The 26,964-nt window shown below is 42.7% G+C and overlaps 1 protein-coding gene across 3 annotated transcripts in view; it reads right to left on the minus strand.

Moving 5' to 3' along the window:
* Positions 1-26,964, minus strand: part of POT1 (protection of telomeres 1) — a 175,132-nt gene that overhangs the window by 92,920 nt on the left and 55,248 nt on the right. For all 3 annotated transcript variants that reach the window (XM_075345082.1, XM_075345081.1, XM_075345083.1), the window contains one exon: positions 1,286-1,441. In XM_075345082.1, the coding sequence (XP_075201197.1) occupies positions 1,286-1,441 (156 nt within the window). The remainder of the gene's footprint in view (positions 1-1,285; positions 1,442-26,964) is intronic.

Below are 26,964 nucleotides of genomic sequence, written 5' to 3' on the forward strand. Positions count from 1 at the left end.
CCTTCAGCCGTATGGCTTTATCTGGCTGGTATTAAAATTGGGGGGGACCGCACGCCATTTTTTTTAATTATTTATTTATTTATTTCACTGCACAGTATAGACCCGCCCACCGGCTGCTGTGATTGGGTGCAGTGTGACACCTGTCACTCACCGTGGGGGCGTGTCTCACTGCAACCAATCATAGGCGCCTGTGGGCGGGTAAAGCAGGGAATACGAGATTGTTTAATGGGCGGCCGGCTTTTTCAAAATAGTAAAAGCCGCCGCAGCAGTGAGAAAGCCGTGCAGCGCCGCGCTGGAGATCGGGGATCGGTGAGTATGAGAGAGGAGGGGAAAATGACTGACAGACTGTGGGAGAGGGACAGAGATAGTGACGGACCGACAGAGAGAGAACAGAGACCGAGAGGGAGAGACCGACTGACAGAGAATAGTGATTGACAGACATTGGGAGACATCGCTGGTTTCCAGTGTTTTAGGAAACATGCGAGAAATGTATTTAGAAAATCGGATGTCACTAGGATGGTGTGAGTGCCGTCCCGTGACATCCGATTTTTTACACGCTCCCATAGACTTGCATTGGAGAAACTCGCAGTAGAAACTCGCAAAAAAGCAGCATGCTGCGATTTTTTTCTCAGTCCGATTTGGACTGAGAAAAAAATCGCAGATGAGAGCTGAATCATTCACTAACATGTGTCCGATTCCAATGCGAGATTTTCTCGCATTGCTCTACTGCGAGAAACTCGCAAGTGAGAAGCAGCCCTAAATGTAAAACTCCTGCCCCCGTCTTATACTCCCCCTGCTTTCATCTTCATCATTCTCCAACATCGCTCCGGTCGGTCTCCAGCAATTTGTGAACCTGCCGGCAGCTCCAGCATTTTATGCAAAGCATCGGAGGTGCAAATTAATGTAACTATGAGAGTGAAATTCTGTATCTCACAGTTGCAGTGAGCGCTTGTGACATAACTTCTGACTTCCGGTCAGTCAGGTGTTACAGGCACAAGATGGCGCCACAGGATCGGAGTGGCACTGCAAAAGGACGAAGCCTACAGAGGGCAAGAACAATACCTGGGTCTGGGGACTTGCATTTAAAGTGCCACTCCAGCGCAGAAAACGGGAAAAAAATTAAAGAAAAAAAAAAAATAAAAACACTGGAGTGTTGCTTTAAACGTCGTAAGAGTTACAGATTTAGGGATTTCTTATATGAAGCATCAACATCCATAACATATTAACATAATTTGGATTACATTCAAATAAGAATTATGAAAAGTGTAAAGTCAGAAAGGTTTACCTTTAAAGATTTTGCCAGTTCCACATGATTATCATAAACCAAAATGTCTATAGAAATGCTTTGTCGTTGAGTGATAAATTCTCTGTCACCTTCAAGTGCGCTATCTTCTACAAATACCTTCCATGAGAGGGAAGCGTATTTAGTACCATCCCAAACCTGAAATGAGAAGAGACCATTCATACTTTCAAATGCATTTCCAATATAGGTGGTCATGATTCCTCCTAGCGGTGTGTCTGGATACAGTGAGTGACCATTCAGCTGTCCAATCTTGGGCAGGGGCCTGCTGAGCTGTCAGTATGGTGATAGACAGTTCAACCGTCCAATCGTAGCCTGGGCCCACTGGATTTCCTCCATGTGTCTCCTGTTCGGAGTGATTACCTAACTACTATATTTAGCTGTCTTTTAGCTCTTGGGTAATTAAATCCATAATCCTTTATTGAAAAATAGGGCAAAGACAGCGTGGGGCGGAGGAAGAAAGTGACGCATTTTGAATGCTAGCCGACGTGTTTAGTTCAAGCTGGACACACTGGATTACTAAACAATTTATGGTGATCCGGCTAATTTTCATTATTCACATTTTTTCCTTTACTTTATTATTAGACAAAGAACGCCGGTTAGTGTATGAAACACACTGCTTTCTTCCTCTACCCTATCTTTGCCATATTTTTAAATATTTTTCAATAAAGAATTCTAGATTGAATTAAAAAGGAGCAGGAATCATTTTCTTTTGCCTTATTTTATTCATCCATACTCTTAGTTTGAACGCGGTTCCAGGAACATTGGACTACTAAGCAATTTATTGAGAGCTGGACATTTCACTTTTTTTTTTTCTTCATAATATTTAGTTGGCTCTGCCTCCAATTACTGCCAGTTGTAGCTTTAGTTTGGTATTCTTGTGCCAAGTATCTAATCTGTTGTTACCCCACCTTTAACTTTGCTTCTGACAATCTGTTTGCCTAGCCCCTATGTTTAATTTATTACAAGCCCTTTTGGTATGTATCTCACCATGGACCTCCTGACTACAGAGTCTCACAGCTAGCCGTAAATAGTGGCTAGCTTCACAACAGGTAAGGTTAGTGGCTTAAAAAGGAGCATGATTTGTATATTAAAAGCTTTTGTACCACATTGTCTAAAATAGCCATAAAATGCATAACTGAATTGCCATCCAAAATAAACATTGAATACAACGGTAAAGTGAGAAAGATAGCGCTAATTTACTTAAAATTATAGTAAAAAAAAAAAGTAAAACAAAGTCTTTATACTAGCAGTAGTACCCGGCGTTGCCCGGGATAGTAACCAAATGTCTCTGTCTCACTCTCCGTGTGTGTGTGTGTGTGTGTGTGTGTGTGTGTGTGTGTGTGTGTGTGTGTTTGTGTCTAATGAAATCATATCAGGAGAGTGGGACGATTTTTTTCTCACTTGTCATCCGTGTGCAATCCTTTTTTTTTCTCAGCAACTGTTAGTCATTTACAGGACCATTTACAGTGTTCTGGACTACATGATAGAATTGTATCCATATAAACGGGCGACACTAGGATGGTCCGTGTAGAGTCCGTTTTTTTTTTCCTCGCACCAATTGACTTGTATTGGTGAGTCTTGCACGAATTCAGCAACAAATCGCAGCATGTTGCGACTTTTCGCTCATCCTGAATCTAGATAAGAAAAAAGATGACCAACTGCTTTCCCTCATTGACTAACATTGGTCCGAGTGCAATGAGAGATTTTCTCTCATTGCACTCACGCGAGTTATTCGGTTGTGCGAGCGTAGCCTTAGGCGGGCTTTGCACGTTGCGACATCGCAAGCCGACGCTGCGATGTCGCACGCGATAGTCCCCGCCCCCGTCGCAGGTACGATATCGTGTGATAGCTGGCGTAGCGAAAATTATCGCTACGCCAGCTTCACATGCACTCACTTGCCCTGCGACCGTCGCTCTGGTCGGCGACCCGCCTCTTTCCTAAGGGGGCGGGTTGTGCGGCGTCATAGCGATGTCACACGGCAGGCGGCCAATAGCGGCGGAGGGGCGGAGGTGAGCAGGATGTAAACATCCCACCCACCTCCTTCCTTCCGTATAGCCGCAGGCGGCAGGTAAGGAGATGTCCTTGCTCCTGCGGCTTCATACACAGCTTTTTGTGCTGCCGCAGGAACGAGGAACAACATCGTACCTGTCATGGCACCGGCATTATGGAAATGTCGGTGAATGCAACGATGATACGATAACGACGTTTTTGCGCTCGTTCATCGTATCATCTAGCATTTACACAGTACGATGTCGAAAGTGACGCCGGATGTGCGTCACTTTCGATTTGACCCCACCGACATTGCACGTGCGATGTCGCAACGTGCAAAGCCGCCCTTACCCTAAAGGCTGCTCTACACACTACGATTTATCTAACGATCTCATGAGCGACGTGACACACCCAGATTATAGTTACGATTTGCCAAGATTGCACATAGGTCGTTTATTAGCGGTCACACGTAACGATCGCACAAGCGACGCAAAATTGTTCAGCGATATATTGTTTGACCAAGGCGGTCGTGTGGATGTTGTTCGTCGTTTGCAGGGTGTCAAACGTACCAATATGTCTTCTGCGATCAAAACGACGAACAATATTTTGAAAATTAACGACGTGTTAGTGATCAGCAATTTTCAACCTATTTGCGATTGTTCGGAGTCGCATGTAGGTGTCACACACGACGTCGCTAACTATGCCGGATGTGCGTCACGGAAACCGTGACCCCGCCGACATATCGTCAGATAAATCGTAGCATGTAACGCCGGCTTTAGAACAGGGCTGTGGAGTCGGAGTCATGGAGTCGGTGTCCATTTTGGTGGAGTTAGTATAAAATGGACTGACTCAGACTCCTAAAATGTATAACAAATTGGGTACAGCGATTCAATGCAGTATGCGATGAATATTTTTCCATAAGAATTTGGGAACATTATGAAATGTCCTATAAATGTCTGTTCTAATGTTCTGTGGTCTGACTAAACTAAAATTGAACCGTTTGGCCATTATGAACATCGTTACAGTTAGAGGAAAAAGGGAGAAGCTCTAAAGCCTAAGAACACCATCCCAACTGTCAAAGATGGGGTTGCAGCATCATGTTGTAGTTTTTTTTTTTGCTGAAGTAGGGACTGGTGACTTCAGAAAATAGAGGTCATCACAAGGAAAGAAGATTATGTGGCAATACTGAAGCAACATCTCAAGAAATCAGCCAGGAACTTAAAACTTGGGCGGAAATGGTCTTCCAAATGGACAATAACCCAAAGTATACTGCCAAACTCGTTACAAAATGGCTTAAGGATAACAGAGTCAATGTCTAGGAGTGGCCATCACAAAACCCTGGTCTCAATCCTATTGAAAATTTATGAGCAAAACTGAAAAGGCAGGTGCGAGCAAGACGACCTACAAACATGGCTCAGTTACACCAGTTCTGTCAGGAGGAATGCGCCCAAATTCCTACCAACTATTGTGAGAAGCTTGTGGAAGGAAATGCAAAACGTTTCACCCAAGTCATACAGTTTAAGGGTAATGCTACAAAATATAATGAAATAGAGGGAAACTTTTGAGTTTGCAGAAAGTAATAGAAATGCCTTAAAACATTGTCTCTCTCATTATTCTGGATTTTAGCATATATAAAGAATTTTGGTTCCTAAATGACTTAATATGGGAAAGGTTTATTCTGATTTCATGTCAGATAGTGAGAAAAACATAGAACTGTATGAGGGAGTCAGAGTCGTGGAGTCAGAACCAGGGAAATTGAGGAGTCGGAGTCAGAGGTTTGACTTCCTGACTCCACAGCCCTGACTAAGAATGTCCTTTGTTGCCTATATCAACCAATCAGAGCTCCTATTAATGACATGTACCTCCAAGCTCCATACTTTACTGTAAGCAGGTTTTCTGGTGAATAACTGTAAAGCACGGGGTTAAATTTTCCCCTCAAAACAGTCTGACGTTCTATGGGTCAAATGAGGCGGCTGTGCAAAATTTCATGATCATAAATGTGACGGTGTGGATTCTTTTAGCGGAAATACACACACACACACACACACATACTGTACATACAGCTTTAAATATTAGAGATTATATACATATACGTACATTTTACATATACACTACAGTTCAAAAGTTTTGGGTCACTTTGATATTTCCTTATTTTTGAAAGGAAATCACATTTTTTTCAATGCAGCCAACATTAAATTAAATAGAAATACACTCCATACATTGTTAATGTGGTAAATGACTATTCTAGCTGCAAACGTCTGTTTTTTAATGCAATATCTACAGAGGTGTATCGAGGTCCATTTCCAACAACCACCACTCCTGTGTTCTAATGATACATTGTGTTTGCTAACTGTTAGAAGGCTAACGGATGTTTAGAAATCCCTTCAAAACCCTTGTGCAAGTATAGTAGCACAGCTGAAAACAGTTTTGCTGATTAGACAAGCCATAAAACTGACCTTTCTTTGAGCTAATTGAGAATCTGGAGCATTACATTTGTTGGTTCCATTAAGCCCTCAAAATGGCCAGAAAACGAGAACTTTCATGTGAAACTCTACAGTCTATTGTTGTTAGAAATGAAGGATATTCCATGTGAGAAATTGCCAAGAAACTACAGATTTCCTACAACGATGTGTACTACTACCACCTTCAGAGGAGAGCACAGACAGGCTCTAACCAGAGTAGAAAGAGAAGTGTGAGGCCCCACTGCACAACTGGGCAACAAGACAAGTACATTAGAGTCTCTAGTTTGCGAAATCGACGCCTTACAGGTCCTCAACAGACAGCTTCATTAAATAGTACCCACAAAACACCAGTGTCAACATCTACAGTGAAGAGGCGATGCCGGAATGCTGGCCTTCAGGGCATAGTGGCAAAGAAAAAGCTATATCTGAGACTGGCTAATAAAAGGAAAAGATTAATATGGGCAAAAGAACACAGACATTGGACAGAGGAAGTTTAGAAAAAAGTGTTATGGACAGACGAATCGAAGTTTGAGGTGTTTGAATCACACAGAAGAACATTTGTGAGATGTAGGACTACTGAAAAGATGCTGGAAGAGTTCCTGACGCTATCTGTCAAGCATGGTGAAGTAATGCTATGGTCTGGGGTTGCTTTGGTGCCGGTTAAGTAGGAGATTTGTACAAGGTAAAAGGGATTTTGAATAAGGAACGCTATCACTCCATTTTGCAATGCTATGCCATACCCTGTGGACAGCGCTTGATTGGATCCAATTTCATCCTACAACAGGACAATTACCCAAAGCACACCTCCAAATTATGCATAAACTATTTAGGGAAGAAGCAGGCAGCTGGTATTCTATCTGTAATGGAGTGGCCAGCCTAGTCACCAGATCTCAACCCTATTGAGCTGTTGTGGGAGCAGCTTGACCGTATGGTACGCAAAAAGTGCCCATCAAGCCAATCCAACTTGTGTGAGGGGCTTCTGGAAGAACTGGGCGAAATATCTCCAGATTACCTCATCAAATTAACAGCTAGAATGCCAAAGGCCTGCAAAGCTGTAACTGCTGCAAAGGGAGCATTCTGTGACGAAATTAAAGGGGAAAATTGTTATTTCAAGTAAAAATCATTATTTCTAACCTAGTCAATGTCTGGACTATAGGTTATATTCATTATGCAACTCATTTGATAAATAAAAGTATGATTTTGCATGGAAAAGACAAAATTGTCTGTCAAACTTTTGAACTGTAGTGTATATAAACACACACACACACACACACACACACACACACACACACACACACACACACACAGTATTTTGGGCCAATCATTGACAGATTAGCTCGCTTTAATGGGAGTGAAGTTGCAGTGTTACAATAACTGTTCTCAGGTACTACAAGGAATAAGGAACTGTAGTGTTCCAGCTCAGTACACTCTGAATTATCAGCGTCCAGAGGCATCATCTGCTGATCGCTGGGTGTCAGATACCACTGATGCAAAACTAATGACTTCGGTCACAAATACATTAGACCCAAACCACCAACAAACAACAAAACTGAATGGGAATGGTGCTTTTAATTTTACCAATGAAGTGGCATCACTGATGTTTCTTCCATTCCTGCAGTAAAATACTTACTAGCAGAACAGGAAAAGAGCAGCACAGAGAACAGCAGAAGACAGTAGCTGATACAGTCATTGCTGAAGTGGTGGCAGCCTTGAAATTGTTCCAGAAAATGTATTTCTCCCAAAAAATTATTGCATTTACACCAATTTTCTCTTACATGTTTATTTCCTTTATGTTTTTGAACAACACTAAAAACAGAAAAAATAAAAGGCAAATTGGACACAATTTCACACAACACCACAGAAATGGGTTGGACAAAATTGTTAGCACTTTTCCCAATATTGTGGGTAAACCCCTTTGTTTCAAGCAGGTGATGATGACTCAAACTTAACTGTGGCAAGAAATAGATGTGGGCAATATGAAAATCACACTTGAAACTAGATGAAAGGGGGGAGACTGACTCAATCTTTACATTGTGTGACTGTTTGTTTAACACTAAGCATGGAGAACAGAAAGAGGAGAAGAGAACAGTCTGAGGACTTTGATATCGTCCAACAATTTTCTTCTCAAGTTTACAAATCCATCTTCAGAGATCTTCATGTTCCTTTGTCCACGTTTTGCAACATAATCAACAAGTTTATAACCCATGATACTGTAGTTAATCTCCCTGGACATAGACAGCAGACAGAAATTGATGAAAGGTTGATACACCGAATAATCCAGATGGTGGTTAAGCAGCCCCAAACAAGTTCCAAAGAAATTCAAGCTGTCCTGCTCAGGGTGCATCAGTTTGTGCTTACACTATCTGTCAACATTTGAATTAAATGAAAACCAATGCCAGGAGACCCAGGAGGACCCCACTGCTGACAAACATAAAAATAGCTAGATTACAGTTTGCCAAGCCAAAATCCTTCTGAAAAAGTGTTTTGTGGACAGATGAGACCAAGATATAGCTCTTTGGTAAAGCACAGAATTCTACTTTTCACTGAAAAAAGGAGTGAGGCCTCCAAAGAAAAGAGCATTCAAATATGGTGGAGGTTTATAGATGATTTTGGCTATTTTGCTGCCTCTGGCACTGGGTGCCTTGATGGTGTACAAGGCATTATGAAAGCTAGACATTACCAAAATAAGTTTGGGTCGCAATGTAGTGCCAAGTGTCAGAATGCTGGGTTTATGTCCTTGGTCATGGGTCTTCCAGTAAGACAATGCCACCAAAAATACTTTAAGAAGCACCCAGAAATGGATGGAAACAGGAGCACTCAAGAGTTCTGAAGTGAACACCTATGGAGAAATCTTAATATTGCTGTAGAAGAAAGCACCATTCTAATATGAGAGACCTGGAGCAGTTTGCAGAAGGAGAGTGGTCCAATCTTCCAGTTGAAAGGTGTAAGACGTTTTTTGATAGTTATAGGAAGCGACTGATTGTACTTCTTTATTCAAAAGGGTGTATAACCAAATATTAAGTTAATGGTGCCAACAATTTTGTATGGGCTATTTTTGCAGTTGTCTGAAATGTTGTCCAATTAGTTTTTGTTTTATTTTTTTGTTTTGTTTTTTTTGTGTGGTTCCAACCCACACACAAAGGAAATAAATGTGTATAACAAAACATGTGTAATTGCAATAATTGTCTGGGAGAAACACTGTACTTCATTTTATGGAACAATTTCAAGGGTGCAAACACTTTCGGCCATGACTGTATGTACTCTACTACAGGCAGGGAACACACATTAGACATAAAACTCCGGTGGTGGGGGAAAAAAAAATGCTTTAAATGAAATCTGTCAGCAGGTTTTTGCTACCTCATCTGAGAGCAGCATGATGTAGGCAAATACTATGAATCCAAAAGATGTTTAACTTAGATTACTGGGTGCAGCCACAATCAATGCACTTAGAATTAACCATGTAGCAGAGCTAAGAGCTGCCCCACCCACACCAGGCTCTCAATAGAGATTGAACATTGATTAGTGAGGGGTCAAAAATTTGTGCACCAAATCTGCAATGTGCGCAAATAGCCTAATAGCCTCCAGGGACCAAACTGCACTGTAGACCAGTCCAACAGGCAGGTCCCTTGCTCTTCTCCCTGCCTGCAGTGCTAAATTGACATGCAGCTGCTAGCGTGCACATAGAGGAAGAGTCAAAAAAACAGGAGAACAACGAGTAGAGCTGCTTCACAAAATATGTATTTATTATAGTTATCTTAATTCATATTATAAAAAGTAGATAAGAAAATACATACATCAATATATATATATATATATATATATAGTCAAGGATAAAGAAAATGAGGCCAAGAGGAGGGATGTTAAAAAGGCACAGACATAGCACTTTTTCAAATATCCTTGAAGGTTATCAACAAGTCACAGTATATCACGTAAGGGATATTGCAAAAAAGAGGTTGACAACACTGCTGACCAAATCATTCCTGCATGTTGTATGCATAAGTATCACAATTGTATATGATTAGAGTACTATAGCAACATCTCATAATAGAAAAATCAAGCAGGAATGCATAGATCAAACTCAGAATCTACCTACACAATATACCAACAGTTTGTAAATAGATCTCCCAAAATGTGTGGAGAGGAAGGTGGTAGGGGATTGTCAGAAAAATACTAATTTGGCCAGTTATGTGTCAACCATAACAAATTACAGCCTAGAGTGAAAAACCACATATGTGTGCATTTAGCTCATATGGTATTTAACCACACCATAAGCGGACACCATGATAAGTAACCCATTACATATGTATACAACAGGGGGTATCAAGGGCGTCAGCCTGGCCAGTCACATGTCAAATGCACGATTTATCACATGAACTGAGAACCACGTATGTGTGCACTCAATTCATAAGGCATGTAGCACTTATATGCACAGAGTGGATGTATATGGAGTCCTGCCCATTGCAGTGTCCCTCGTTACCGGTCGTGTAACTCTGCATTAATCACAATTTCCCCATGCTGTTAAGGCGGAGGGAGCATAGAAATGGCAAAGACCCCATACATACCACAATGTGCAGTCAGCAATTTGTAGATCAAACCCAGAAGGTTTTGTCAGGTGAGGAAGGGTTAATCCCCCAAGAAACTCCGACGTACGTTTCACTGGTAGCTTAGCTAGTGCGCTGTTGCTTCATCAGGGAGTGCAAGTTGGTTCTCAGTTCATGTGATAAATCGTGCATTTGACATGTGACTGGCCAGGCTGACGCCCTTGATACCCCCTGTTGTATACATATGTAATGGGTTACTTATCATGGTGTCCGCTTATGGTGTGGTTAAATACCATATGAGCTAAATGCACACATATGTGGTTTTTCACTCTAGGCTGTAATTTGTTATGGTTGACACATAACTGGCCAAATTAGTATTTTTCTGACAATCCCCTACCACCTTCCTCTCCACACATTTTGGGAGATCTATTTACAAACTGTTGGTATATTGTGTAGGTAGATTCTGAGTTTGATCTATGCATTCCTGCTTGATTTTTCTATTATGAGATGTTGCTATAGTACTCTAATCATATACAATTGTGATACTTATGCATACAACATGCAGGAATGATTTGGTCAGCAGTGTTGTCAACCTCTTTTTTGCAATATCCCTTACGTGATATACTGTGACTTGTTGATAGCACTTTTTCAAATATCCTTGAAGGTTATGTCTGTGCCTTTTTAACATCCCTCCTCTTGGCCTCATTTTCTTTATCCTTGACTATATATATATATTGATGTATGTATTTTCTTATCTACTTTTTATAATATGAATTAAGATAACTATAATAAATACATATTTTGTGAAGCAGCTCTACTCGTTGTTCTCCTGTTTTTTGACTCTGAGAGTAGCTCTGACACACAATGCAGCATCCCAATTGAGGGTTGGCTGCTGTGTGTTGTTTTCATTGTTGGACTTATGTATCTAACATAGAGGAAGAGACCTGTTAATCTAGAGCAGTAGACGGGGAGAAGCACTGGAGACCTGCCAGTCAGACTGGTCTACGGTGCAGTTCGGTCCCCGGCAGCTTTTAAATGTTTTTCTCTGAAATTCAGTAGCGATTCAGAGTCAAACATTACCTGGCTGAGATAATCCAGCTAGTGCCTGATATATGCTGCCCAATGATTGGACAGCATGTATCAGCTGTCAGGACCTCTCTAAGTTAGAGGTCAGCATTGTGTCCAAACATTCTGCCACATGTTCTATATTGTCTTCAAACACAAATGTCATAGGTAAGATATAAATCAAGTATACTTATTTGGTGTATGAATAAATTAAATGACACTTCAAAAGGGGTTTTCCAATGCAATATTGCTAACATATTTTTACAAGTCCAGACAGATTGGGATCTTACTTCTGGTACCCCTGACAATCAGTATAGTGAGTGCAGTGTCCTCTTCATTTTTTCTCAGACACACTGTTGTACAAATCTTCAGAGCTGTGCCAGATAAACAAGAAGGCCCTCCAATCTGCTTAAAGAGAACCAACCAGCAGGATTTTCATATATAAAGTAACATCAGTGCTATACTGGTACTAGGATGCTGAATGTAAGCATACCTTCTGTTCACAGAGTGGATATTTATTTCAGAAATATATGCAAGTAAAGTTCCAGCAATGCACTGCTATTTGACTGACAGGTGCAACAGCAAGGGAATATGTGGGTCGGGGTCTTGCTATCAATTCTGACCCTCTCTGTCTGCCTGCGCCGGTATTAACGTCTATGACCGCGACAGGGGGAGGAAGGCCAGACAGGCAGACAGCGGCAGGAATAGATAGCAAGACCCAACCCACATTATCCCACCCCTGTTGCTCCTGTCAATGAAATAGCAGTGCATTGCTGGAACTTTACTTGCACATATTTCTGAAATAAAACATCCAATCTCAGAACAAAAGGTATGCTTACATTCAGCATCCTAGTATAGCACTGGCTTTACTTTTATATATGAAAATCCTGCTGGTTGGTTCCCTTTAAAATGGAAGGGGAGGAGGGGGGATGAAGGCACCCAGACTACCCAACTACCTAATACTAATGGCCTAGTAAAAGGAAAAACCATCAATGTTAGGCTATGTGCCCACGGGACTTTGTACATGCGGATATATCTGCAGGTACTTCCGCAGGTTTACCGCAGCTGCTCCCCGGAAACCGCAGCTGCGGTAGTACAGCGAAATAGCTGCGGTAAACCTGCGGACATTCATGCGGCTTACCTGCGGAAGTCCTGGCCTCTATCTCCATAGTGGAGGGCCGGGAATTCTGCAGGTATTTCCGCAGGAATAATTGACATGCAGTTATGTGCGGCTGTGGGACATCCGCAGCATATTCCGCAGCCGCACATACCACAGCATGGACACAGCACTTCCCATGTCCGATAGGATAACATGGGGAGTGACTGTACATGCTAAAACCTGTGGATTTATCTTTATCTAGAAAATCCAGATAGATCCGCAGGTTTTCCGTGGCAAAATCCGCGGGTACAGAGTCCTGTGGGCATATAGTCTTGGAAAACCTCTAAAGTGTGCATTACGAAACCTTGAAAAAAATCCCTTTTACAATGTTTGTTTGGCATACTACTGGTTTTCTGGAGTGAAAAACATTGTACATCATTTCTAAATGATGGATCCTGTGACGAGTCTCCTGCCACTTTATAAAGAATTCTGTATTTATGTTGCCTAGTCTTAATGAGTTTATTTAGGAAATATTTCTGTTTAGAATGTCACTTAAAAGAAAAAATAAAAGTATAATAGCATAAAACAAAGCAAAAAGCTATGCTTACGGGCCATTTTGTTTTACGCTTTTCATCAGCACTGCAGCACATATGGCTTCAAAGATCACCCACTGAGCTAACATCTTACAGGAGAAAATCCTAAAGACAGTACAACAGCGTGCGCTCTGCAGAATGGTGCAAGACTCGAAAGTAGTAGGAAATCAAAGATGGTATTAAAACCTTTCAACTTTGTAAGCACACAATTTGGGGAGAAAACCTCTTCCAACTCACACAGCATGAACACTAAACCAAAATGGTAAAGTAACACACTTGTGTCAAAAAGCTAAATATATTGTGAGCATTTATATGCCTATTTATTACAGATTTAATAAGAGTAAAAAAAACACAAGTGAATACTGACCATTGCAATACTATGCTCTTACTGATGTCAGGATTATTTTTACTGCTCACCAGTATGCAAAATTCTCAAGGGCGGCTGCCATGATGAATTCTGGTCTAATGTGCAGTCTGTTATAGAGCAGGAAGAGTGGAGTATATTACTCACGTTTCAGAAAAACACTTTTTTTCTCTTTTTTATCTGTGCTCCTTAAAGGGGTATGCCCATCTCAAAGATCCTATCCCAATATATACTAGGTATAATAATAATATTAGCAAATGTAGTATAATTATCTTGATTAGTTATATTACTTACCTCATGTGCAGGGCATTCCCAGCTTATGTATCTACCGTGTTTCCCCGAAAGTAGGACCCCCCCGAAAGTAAGGCAGGGTGGGGGTTTCGGGGGGGTCCGCCAATGTAGGGCACCCCCCGATTGTAAGGCAGGGTAGCGGGGGGGCCGGGGAATGTAAGGCCGCATATGGGTGGGGGTCCCTGGGGAAAGTACAGGAACTTACCGCTGCCGCTGTTCCCTCGCTCCATCCAGGCCTTCTCCAGTCTCGTGCCACCCGTGGTCCGCCTCCGGTGAATGGCCCCCGCAAGGCTGCCTGCTGGCCATCAGCTCGAGCTGTGATTGGCCAGTCAGCCGGCTCGCAGCTGATTGGCCCTCAGCTCGAGCTGTGATTGGCCGGTCAGCCGGCTCGCAGCTGATTGGCCCTCAGCTCGAGCTGCGATTGGCCGGTCAGCCGGCTCGCAGCTGATTGGCCCTCAGCTCGAGCTGCGATTGGCCAGTCAGCCGGCTAGCAGCTGATTGGCCGAAATCAGCCGCGACGTCACCGCCTGCAGGCTCGCTCCGATTTCGGTAAGTTCCGAAACTCTGTGTGTGTGTGTGTGTGTGTGTGTGTGTGTGTGTGTACGTACGGTATGTGTATGGGTGCCGTATGGGGCTGTGTGTGTGTGTGTACGTATGGTATGTGTATGGGTGCCGTATGGGGCTGTGTGTGTGTGTGTGTGTACGTGTACGTACGGTATGTGTATGGGTGCCGTATGGGGCTGTATGTGTCAGTGTACGGTACCGGTACGATATGTGTGTGGGTGCCGTGTGGGGCTGTACCGGTACCGTATGTGTCAGTGTGTGTGGTGGCAGAGTGGGGGGCAGAACCACTGTATGGGGAGGCTGCAGGGGGGAGGATGGGGTGGATGCCGGATCTCAAACAATGGGGAGGCTGCAGGGGGGAGGAAGGGGTGGATGCCAGATCTCAAACAATGGGGAGGCTGCAGGGGGGAGGAAGGGGTGGATGCCGGATCTCAAACAATGGGGAGGCTGCAGGGGGGAGGAAGGGGTGGATGCCAGATCTCAAACAATGGGGAGGCTGCAGGGGGGAGGAAGGGGTGGATGCCAGATCTCAAACAATGGGGAGGCTGCAGGGGGGAGGAAGGGGTGGATGCCGGATCTCAAACAATGGGGAGGCTGCAGGGGGGAGGATTGTCATTTTTTTTCCAATGTAAGGCCTCCCCCGAAAGTAAGGCAGGGTGGGACTTTTGGGGGTAAAATTAATGTAAGACAGGGCCTTACTTTCGGGGAAACACGGTATGGTTACAACCACAAGCAACTAACTATTACTATATAAGTGGTCATAACCAAGGATACCTAAGCAGCAATACCTTGCACAAGGTAAGTGGCATAGCTAATCAGGAGAACTATACCACATTTCTAATTGAAGATATTTGCTAATATTATTATTATTATGCCTACTACATATTGGTATATTGGATCTTGGACATGGGAATAACCCTTTACATGGTTACAAGTTAATGAGTCAGTAGAAGTGATGAACGAGCAATACCACACACAGCTGATCAGGACTCAAAACAAGCAGGTCGCTGCTCGGCCAGGAGCAACTCTAGTACCGAGCATAATGGAAATCAATGGCAAACTAGAGCATTTTTACGGAAAAAAAAATGCTCAAATTTCCCTTGACCTCCATTATAACAAGTAGTCAAGTCGCACCAATCCAACCTACTTTTTTCAAGCATCAAGCACCCGAGCATGGTAGTGCTCGATCACCACTAGTCCATAGTCCTACTAGAAAAGTAAATAAAATTACACCTTGATATCTGCGATCTGATGTCTCATTCTAGAGACAGACATCTTTCTTATTTGTAAATGAGCTGTTAAACATCTATGGGCCGGACAAAGATCTGCTTGAGAATCTGCCTCCAGAGCTTATTCTTCTAGAAAGTGGATCCTACAACCTGTTAGCCCATTTATCCGGAGTACGGTGATACCTCAAAAGCTGCTCCAAGGAAAAGGAGCATTATTTGATTTTTTAAATGAATATCTGGGTGGAAGAGACTGCGGATGCCATGAAAACTGCACCCTTCAAGGAATTTACCTAGAGCTGTGGTGAGCTTCTTGAACCTTTAGGTACTTTACAGAATTTTATAACATTGATCTGTGAAAATAAAAAAAATAAAAAAAAAAAAAGCCCTTTTCCACTAAAATGTTGCTTTAGCCAATTTTTTTATTTACACAACAAGAAATTGAAAAATGGTCTTCATAATTGTTGTGCAATATCTTCTGAATACGCAAATACCTAATATGGGGTTGGAAACTACTGTTTGGGCACACGGCAGGACTCTGAAGGGAAGGAGCGCAATTTCACTTTTTGGCTCACAATTTTAACCCCTTCATGACCTTGGACGTACTGGTAGGTCCAAGGTCGTGTCTGTCCCATTAATGTGGGCTCACATGGCGAGCCAGCATCTTTCCCCACACGTCGGCTGATCTGAGCAGCCGACATGAGTAGCTAAGGCTGGTTTCACACTACGTTTATTTAACATCCGTCCATAACGTTTTTTTAGCGGAAAAGCGGATCCTGCTTTTACAGCAAAAAACGTATGCAAACGCATCTGTTATTTTGCAGGATCCTGTCACTGGATGTTTAGGGGCGGGCATTGGAGTCATGTGATCGGGAGTGAGGGGAACTAGACTGGGAGCCGGCTTCTGACAGCTGCAGACGCTGGTAACCAAGGTAAACATCGGGCTTGGATACCCGATATTTATCTTGGTTACGAGTGTCTGCAGCTGCTAGGAGCAGGGCTGCCTGCACACGTTACCAACATAAACATCGGGTAACTAAGAGAAGTGGTTACCCGATATTTACCTTGGTTACGAGTGTCCGCAGCTCTCAGGTGGGAGAGAGAGGGAGGAGAGGAAGGGGGAAAGACAGAGATAGAGAGAGAGAGGGTGAGGGAGGGAGGAGGAGAGAGAGACAGATCACGCGAGACTGGTTCTGGGCATGCTCAGTACTTTCTGGGCATGCTCAGTACAAAAGCAGGATCCTGTCTATCAGCACGCCAGCGTTCACCTGCGTTTGCGTGCTGTTTAGTCAGGATCCGGTGACATGCAGTATTTGGACGCAGCTCAAAAACACTACAAGTAGCGTTTTTGAAAGATGTTAAAAAACTGCAAGTCGCTGGATCCTCACTATAACGCACGCAAACGCAGGTGAACGCATGTTAACGCGAGTCCATTGCAAATGCATTGAAATTAAAACGCATTTGCACTGGATCCGCTTTTCCGCTAAAAAAACGTTATGGACGGATGTTAAATAAACGTAGTGTGAAACCAGCCTAAGATCTGCAATCCACCAGCATCTGTTAACTAGTTAAATCCCGCCGTCAGTCTCTGACAGTGAAATTTTAGTTGCACTGGTAGTGAGCGCACCATTCCTCACCCCCCTCGGTGGCCCTATGACATGATTGTAGGGCACCGAGGGGTTGTCATGACAGTTGGGGGTCAGCTGGTGATGACCCCTGTCACAACAAACTTCCTGTGAATGCCCACTGAGCGCTGGTGTTTACCAAAGATCAGAATTTCTGCTGTTTAGAGCAATGCTTCAGCATCGCTCTGAACAGCAGAAGCAATCGCAGCATATCATCAGCTTCAAGTACATCAACCTTAAAAAAAGTTTAATAAGTTTTGCCTTATTGAAAATAAAAATTAAAAAATACACGTATTTGATATTGCAGGGTTCAGAAATTCCAGATCTATCAAAATATAGAATCAATTTATCTAATTGGTAATGGGTGCGACAAGAAAAAAAAAAAAAAAATCAAAGCCAGAACTATGTTTTTTTAGTCACTGCAACATGGCAATAAAATACAATGAGGAGTGATCAAAACATCGCAATCTACCCAAAACTGGTACAAGTAAAAACGTGATATCAAGACACAAAAAATAAGCAGTCACTGAAGACCCAGATCCCAAAAAAATTAGAATGCTACGGGTCCCAGAAAATAGTGACAAAAGAGCAATTTTTTTTTATTTGTTTTTTATTTTTTTTATGAATTTCTAATTTTTTTACCATTTAAGTTAAACTATAAATGTTTGGTATCTAAGAACTCATACTGACCTGGGGAGTCATACTGTCTAGTCAGTTTTACCATATAGTGATATATGGTAAATAAACAAACCCAAAAAACAATTGTGGAATTGCACTTTTTTTGTAATTTCACCGCACTTGGAATTTTTTTTTTCTCCAATTTGAAGTACAATGGCATGGGGTAATTCGAAATAATCCCTCATATGGCTATATTAATGGAAAAATAAAATAAAAAAAAAAATCATGCTTTGGGAAAGGGAGGAAGAAACAAAAAATTAAAAATCTTCGGATGGTGAAAGGGTTAACTGGAATAGATTGCAGATACCATGCCAAATTCGAAGAGTCCCTAAGATGACAAAAGCAGCAACCCCCCACAGCCAATCCCAAGTGTCCAAATTTGGAAATCCACACCTCAAGGAGTTCATCTATAGGTGTAATAAGTACAGTGGGTACATAAAGTATTCAGACCCCTTTAAATTTTTTCACTTTCTGTTTCAGTGCAGCCATTTGGTAAATTCAAAAAAGTTCATTTTTTTCTGATTAATGTACACTCTGCACCCCATCTTGACAGAAAAAAACCCTGAAATGTAGAAGTTTTTGAAAATTAATAAAACAAGAAAAACTGAAATATCACAGGGTCATATTCAAATTGTCTCTCCAGTAAAGGAGACAAACTCTAGCACAGCGCCACCTATTGGAAGTAGCGATCCTAAAAGTCACAAGTGGATTTTCGACAATCCTTTGCAATATGACTCAGGATATATAAGCCAGATCAGAATCCCAATTTGCAGACACGGTGTTTCGGGGTGCTTGCCCCTCGTCAGTGCAAAGTATGGGGGTGTCTGATCTGGCTCATGAGAAAGCTATGTGGGGACCACGGGGGAACACTATTCTCCTTAAGGAGACTTTGCAAGCCAGTCTGGCTGCCAGGTAAGGGGACTTATAGCTGCAATGCCCCTAAAATTCCACGGGGGAACACTATTCTCCTTAAGGAGACTTTGCAAGCCAGTCTGGCTGCCAGGTAAGGGGACTTATAGCTGCAATGCCCCTCTGGGAAATATTCAAATTGTCTCTCCAGTAAAGGAGACAAACTCTAGCACAGCGCCACCTATTGGAAGTAGCGATCCTAAAAGTCACAAGTGGATTTTCGACAATCCTTTGCAATATGACTCAGGATATATAAGCCAGATCAGAATCCCAATTTGCAGACACGGTGTTTCGGGGTGCTTGCCCCTCGTCAGTGCAAAGTATGGGGGTGTCTGATCTGGCTCATGAGAAAGCTATGTGGGGACCACGGGGGAACACTATTCTCCTTAAGGAGACTTTGCAAGCCAGTCTGGCTGCCAGGTAAGGGGACTTATAGCTGCAATGCCCCTAAAATTCCACGGGGGAACACTATTCTCCTTAAGGAGACTTTGCAAGCCAGTCTGGCTGCCAGGTAAGGGGACTTATAGCTGCAATGCCCCTCTGGGAAATATTCAAATTGTCTCTCCAGTAAAGGAGACAAACTCTAGCACAGCGCCACCTATTGGAAGTAGCGATCCTAAAAGTCACAAGTGGATTTTCGACAATCCTTTGCAATATGACTCAGGATATATAAGCCAGATCAGAATCCCAATTTACAGACACGGTGTTTCGGGGTGCTTGCCCCTCGTCAGTGCAAAGTATGGGGGTGTCTGATCTGGCTCATGAGAAAGCTATGTGGGGACCACGGGGGAACACTATCCATTGCTCAGACACTCATATTTGTCACATGCTGTCCATTTCCTTGTGATCCTCCTTGAGATGTTCTACACCTTCATTGGAGTTCAGCTGCGTTTAATTAAACTGATAGGTGTGTGCCTTTCCAAATCAAACCTGTCTATATAAGACTTCATAGCTCACAGTGCATGTCAGACCAAATGAGAATCATGAGGTCAAAAGGAACTACCCAAGGAGCTCAGAGAAAGAATTGTGGCAAGGCACAGATCTGGCTAAGGTTACAAAAAAAATTCTGCAGTACTCAAGGTTCTTAAGAGCACAGTAGCTTTCATAATCCTTAAATGGAAAAAGTTTGAGAACACCAGAACTCTTCCTAGACCTGGCCGTCCAGCCAAACTGAGCAATCGTGGGAGAAGAGCCTTGGTGAGAGAGGTAAAGAAGAGCCGCAAGATCATTGTGGCTGAGCTCCAGAGATGCAGTTGGGAGATGGGAGTTCCACAAAGTCAACTATCACTGCAGCCCTCCAACAGTCAGACCTTTATAGCAGAGTGACCCAACGGAAGCCTCTCCTCAGTGCAAGACAAGACATATGAAAGCCCTCACAGGAGTTTACAAAAAAAAAAAAAAACAAAACAAAAAAAACACATGAAGGACTCCCAGACTATAAGAAATAAGATTCTCTGGTCTGATGAGACGAAGATAGAACTTTTTGGTGATAATTCTAAGCGGTATTTGGAGAAAACTAGGCACTGCTAATCACCTGCCCAATACAATCCCAACAGTGAAACATGGTGGTGGCAGCATCATACTATGGGGGTGTTTTTGAGCTGCAGGGACAGGACGACTGGTTGCAATTGAAAGAAAGATAAATGCGACAAAGTAAAGGAGATATCCTGGGAGAAAACCTCTTCCAGAGTGCTCTGGACCTCAGACTTGGCCGAAGGTTCACCTTCCAACAAGACAATGACCCTAAACACAGAGCTAAAATAAAAGGAGTGGCTTCAAAACAACTTTGTGACTATTATTGACAGGCCCAGCCAGAGCCCTGAGCTAAACCCAATTGAGCATCTCTGAAGAGAAATGAAAATGGCTGTCCATTAACATTCACCATCCAACCTGATGGAACTGGAGAGGATCTGCAATAAAGAATGGTAGAGGATCCCCAAATCCAGGTGTGAAAAATTTGTTGCATCATTCCCAAGAAGACTCATGGTGGTATTAGCTCAAAAGGGTGCTTCTACTCAATACTAAGCAAAGGGTCTGAATACTTATGACCATGTGAAATTTCAGTTTTTCTTGTTTAATAAATTTGTAGGTATTTCTACATTTCAGGGTTTTTTTTTCTGTCAAGATGGGGTGCAGAGTGTACATTAATGAGAAAAAAAATGTACTTTTTTAAAATTTTCCAAATGGCTGCAATGAAACAGAAAGTGAAAAATTTAAAAGGAGTCTGAATACTTTCCGTACCCACTGTATCTTGAACCCATAGTTGATTCACTAGAGTGAAGAGCACATGGAGGTGAAAATGAAAAATTAAATTTTTTCCACTACCATTTTTTCCGTTGCTTAGGCCCCAATAGGTGGTCAGAAGCACTCAGGCTGGAATGGTTTGTGAGTGCCATGTAACATTAGCAGAAGCCTCCAAACTACCATATTTTTCGGACTATAAGATGAACTTTATTTCCCCAAAATGTTGGGGGAAAGTGGGGAATGAGTCTTATAGTCTGAATGTAGGGCTGCGTATCATCATCAGCGCAGGGGGCAGTAAATAAGTACGGTATACTCACCGGTCGTTCCCTGCAGCATCGCGATGTCCTCCTGTCTAACAACCCGCTGATGTGTGTGGAGCTGTGCGCACAGCGATGACGTCATCCCTGTGCTCACCGCTCTCCAGGAGGACACTGCGATGCTGCAGGGAACGGTGACTGGCTCCACACAGGTCAGCGGCGCTGCTGCTGCCATAAACAGGAGGACGAGCGATGCTGCTGGAGGGAGGATAGTCAAGTACAAACGTTTATTTTTTTCTGTGCCACAGGATACAGGGCATATACCAGGATGGGGGGTATATAGCAGGATGGGGGTATATACAAGGTAGGAGGATCATTACCAGGATGGGGTCCCTTAGTAGAGAATTTGGGAACATTACCCCATAACAGTGTCAGCAACAGATTGGCGCCCCATAACAGTGTGTCATGCCCACATTTTTTGCCTAAACATTTGCTTAAAATTTCATTTTCCTCCTCTAAAATCAGGGAGCTTCTTATTGTCCGATGCGTCTCATAGTCCGAAAAATACGGTAACCCCAATTTTACAAACTACAACGCTCAATGAATTCATCTAGGAGGTACAACAAGCATGCTGACAACCACAGGCGTTTCACAGAATTTTATACAATTGGGTCATAAAATTATAAAAAAAAAAAAAAAAAAAAAAAAGACACTCAAAAATGTGGTTTTAGCTCTAGATTTTTCCATTTTTACCAGGGGAAATAGGTGAAAATGTACCCTATTAATTGTTAATTTGTTCTGAAGCCAGCAATACCCTATATGTAGCTGTACAGTACGACTTGGCTACATGGAAGGGGTAAGCAGGTAAAGGAGCATTGATTGACTTTTGGAATGCCGATTTTCCTGGCGTAGTTTGTGGGCATGGTTTACGACTTCCCTAAGTCTCAGAAATGCAGATTCTCGCACCTTTCACCCCATTTTAGAAATTACAAAACTCTTGGAATTCATGTATGGGTGTAGGGACTATTTTGGTAGAAAAACAAAAAGGTGAATTCCAATTCCAAAAAGAGGCACAGACTATACATACCTTTTTTTTTTTATTAGGGTATATTAAAAATCAGCTAAAAATAACATGAGACAAGGAATATTAAAAATAACCCATAAAAGCGACATGAGAGGGGAAGGGGTATGTCCCAATGCAGTGGGAGAGTAGATATGCACAGTTAAATATCCACACCATCTGAGATATATATATATATATATATATATATATATATATATATCACACATACCCAGACACACACACACACACACACACACATACATATACATATACATGTATACACATACACATACAGTACAGACCAAAAGTTTTGACACACGTTCTCATTCAAAGAGTTTTCTTTATTTTCAGGACTCTGAAAATTGTAGATTCACATTGAAAGCATCAAAACTATGAATTAACACATGTGGAATGAAATACTTAACAAAAAAGTGTGAAACAACTGAAAATAGGTCCTATATTCTAGGTTCTTCAAAGTAGCCACCTTTTGCTTTGATTACTGCTTTGCACACTCTTGACATTCTCTTGAGGAGTTTCAAGAGGTAGTCACCGGAAATGGTTTTCACTTCACAGGTGTGCCCTGTCAGGTTTAATAAGTGAGATTTCTTGCCTTATAAATGGGGTTGGGACCACCACTTGTGTTGTGCAGAAAGCTGGTGGATACACAGCTGATAGTCCTACTCAATAGACTGTTAGAATTTGTATTATGGCAAGAAAAAAAGCAGCTAAGTAAAGAAAAACGAGTGGCCATCATTACTTTAAGAAATGAACGTCAGTCAGTTCGAAAAATTGGGAAAAATTTGAAAGTGTCCCCAAGTGCAGTGGCAAAAACCATCAAACGCTACAACGAAACTGGCTCACATGAGGACCGCCCCAGGAAAGGAAGACCAAGAGTCACCTCTCCTGCGGAGGATAAGTTTATCCGAGTCACCAGCATCAGAAATCACAGGTTAACAGCAGCTCAGATTAGAGACCAGGTCAATGCCACACAGTTGTTCTAGAGATGTGTCTGCTGCTAGAACTCTGTTAAGAGGAGTCCTTGTGCAGCAGGCCTTCATGGTAAAATAGCTGCTAGGAAACCACTGCTAAGGACAGGCAACAAGCAGAAGAGACTTGTTTGGGCTAAAGAATACAAGGAATGGACATTACATCAGTGGAAATCTGTGCTTTGGTCTGATGAGTCCAAATTTGAGATCTTTGGATCCAACCACCATGTCTTTGCGCAACTCAGAAAAGGTAAACGGATGGATTCTACATGCCTGGTTCCCACCGTGAAGCATGGAGGAGGAGGTGTGATGGTGCTTTTCTGGTGACACTGTTGGAATTTATTCAAAATTGAAGGCATACTCAACCAGCATGGCTACCACAGCACCTTGCAGCGGCATGATATTCCATCCGGTTTGCGTTTAGTTGGACCATCATTTATTTTTCAACAGGACAATGACCCCAAAGACACCTCCAGACTATGTAAGGGCTATTTGACTAAGAAGGAGAGTGATGGGGTGCTACGCCAGATGACCTGTCCTCCACAGTCACCAGACCTGAACTCAATCGAGATGGTTTGGGGCGAGCTGGACCGCAGAGTGAAGGCAAAAGGGCCAACAAGTGCTAAGCATCTCTGGGAACTCCTTCAAGACTGTTGGAAGACCATTTCCAGTGACTACCTCTTGAAGCTCATCAAGAGTGTGCAAAGCAGTAATCAAAGCAAAAGGTGGCTACTTTGAAGAACCTAGAATATAAGACATATTTTCAGTTTTTTTTCACACTTTTTTGTTAAGTACCGTATTTCATTCCCCATGTGTTAATTCATAGTTTTGATGCCTTCAATGTGAATCTACAATTTTCAGAGTCAAGAAAATAAAGAAAACTCTTTGCATGAGAAGGTGTGTCCAAACTTTTGGTCTGTTCTGATATAGATTTTATATATTTATTTATATATATAGTATCCATCCATATTTTATATGAAATGATAAATAATACATGTCCAATGACAAAATGTGTGATCAGAAGAAATAGTACATCTATTTGTTCAATGACAAAACATATAACATTATAGGAGTGGTATATAACTTTTTTGTTAATAATGAAATATTAGAAAATATTGATACCAGCTATAATGGATGAGAATTCCTTGCAGGATACCAGAAAAATTACCAGGACAGATGTGAGACCATCAAGTCAACATAATGAAGATATATAAACCACAGAGGGGATACCACAACCCGCTCACACCTTGCCAAGTCCGTTTTGCCAGTTATTTTGGACTCAGTCTGGCCTCTGCTTGTAGTCCAGTCAAAATACGAAAAAAAAATCCTTTAGGCTACTTTCACACATCCGGTTTGAGCCCTGCGGCTCAATCCGGCTGTGAAAACTATGCAACGGATGCGGTGAAAACACCGCATCCTTTGCATAAGTTTTTACATGCGGCCGGTCCGGTTTTTTCCGGTTGCGGCATGCTACTGAGCATGCGCAGTGGAAAATACCGCATGCGGCGACCGGATGCGGTTTTTTCCGCATCGCGCCGCATCCGGCCTCCATAGGGATGCATTGAAAAATGCGCCGCAGCGGCCGGATGCGGCGCGATGCGGTGTTTTTTGCCGGAGCAAAAAACGTTGCAGGGAACGTTCGATCCGGCCGCCGCATCGGCTACATCTGCCGCATGCGGCAAAAACCGGACCGAACGCAAGCCCCTGCGGCACAATGTGGCACTAATGTAAGTCAATGCAAAAAAAACCGCAATCGGCGTTACAAAAGCCGGTTGCGGTTTTTCTGCAGAACGCCGTATTGTGCCGCAGAGCAAAAATCCGGATGTGTGAAAGTACCCTTATTTACCCTGAACAAATTCCAAGAAAGTGTTTGTTTTTTTTTGTGTAGTATTACATGTAGGGAAAAACATACTATAAAAGTTTACCAAGATAGGGTTACCACAAAGGGTCCAAATGTGACATCAAAGAATATGGCCGCCAAAGCTGTAAAATGTTAAAAGGCGACTCGCCTTTCAGTGTCTATCATATTTCCTTTACAATTACTACTATTATTATATTTATTACTTAATGATTTATGAATGGCTTGCATGTTGTAAGGCATACTGATCAATACTGTGCAGGCCTTGTTTGCGACCTAGTCATGGAGCAAGCTCTGATGCGCTCCCTAAAAACTGCAGGAGGACTCACCAGAGGAAGTGGAATGTCCAAACATCAGAGGGCCTTGTGGACTGTCTGTGCCAGTGTACTCTTCCTACAGTGATGCAATGCAGGGTTTCTCTCGCCAGAGATTTGTCACCAGTTAACAACACAAGGAGGCAAGAACGTCAAGGACGAGAAGAGATCGTGAAGACCTGGACAAAATTGCAGATAAACTCGAGACCTTTTCACCTTTCTCTAATGAAGTGTCTCTTCGTAACATTATCACCGGTGTCAATGCAAATAAGGATGTGAATGTCCATAACCTGTTCATCATTGGCAGAGAAATAGTGGCAACAATGGAGGGTCAATCACGGTTTTCAGTTAAGTACAAGCGGTCAATGAAAGCCAAGATGAAGCTGCACCTGCTACACACAGAGAAACTCGGCGTAGATGGCAGCAGCCCTGGCACACATTGCAAACACGCTTTCTCCAGCGGTGTTCCAGGTGCGCTGAACGTCTGTGGAGAAAATCCAATCTAGCCGAAGATTTCATCCATTATAAGTTTATGCTCAAAACATACAATGCTGCCCTTCACCTCTCCAAACAAGCATACTTTAACACCCTCATCACCTCTCTAGCCAACAATCCTAAACAACTCTTTGATACTTTCCATTCCCTCCTAGGACCAAGAGTTCTGGCCCCAACTACGAACCTCAGTGCAGATGACCTGGCCAATTATTTTAAAGAAAAAATTGACCATATACGCCAGGAAATTTCCTCCCAGCCTCATAACACCACACAATGTCTGCCCTCCTACACTTCATCTAGCTCACTTTCACTCTTTGATCCAGTCATAGAAGAAGTCACCAGGCTCCTAGCATCTTCTCGCCCTATTACCTGCACCAGTGACCCTATTCCCTCACATCTCCTTAAATCTGTCACCCCAGCTGTCACCACTCACCTAACTAAAATATTCAAACTCTCTCTCTCTCCTCTGGTGTCTTTCCCTCCTCCTTCAAACATGCCAGCATACACCCATTACTTAAAAAACCATCCCTGGACCAAAATTGTGCCGCTAACTACAGACCTGTCTCTAATCTCCCATTCCTCTCCAAACTCCGGGAACGTCTGGTCCACTCCCGTTTAATCCGCTATCTGTCAGATAATTCTCTCCTTGACCCTCTACAATCCGGTTTCCGCTCCTTACATTCTACTGAAACTGCTCTTACTAAAGTCTCTAATGATTTACTAACAGCTAAATCTAATGGTCACTACTCCCTGCTGATCCTCCTGGATCTCTCTGCTGCATTCGATACTGTGGATCACCACCTCCTCCTCACTATGCTCTGCTCTATTGGGCTCAAGGACACCGTTCTTTCCTGGTTCTCCTCTTACCTCTCTGACCGCTCATTCACTGTATCCTTTGCCGGCTCCTCTTCCTCTCCTCTTCCCCTTACGGTCAGGGTTCCTCAGGGTTCAGTCCTAGGCCCTCTCCTGTTCTCTCTATACACAGCCCCTATTGGACAAACAAATCAGCAGATTTGGTTTCCAGTACCATCTCTATGA

Source organism: Anomaloglossus baeobatrachus, chromosome 4 (assembly GCF_048569485.1).
Source record: "Anomaloglossus baeobatrachus isolate aAnoBae1 chromosome 4, aAnoBae1.hap1, whole genome shotgun sequence".
NCBI classification, from domain to species: domain Eukaryota; kingdom Metazoa; phylum Chordata; class Amphibia; order Anura; family Aromobatidae; genus Anomaloglossus; species Anomaloglossus baeobatrachus.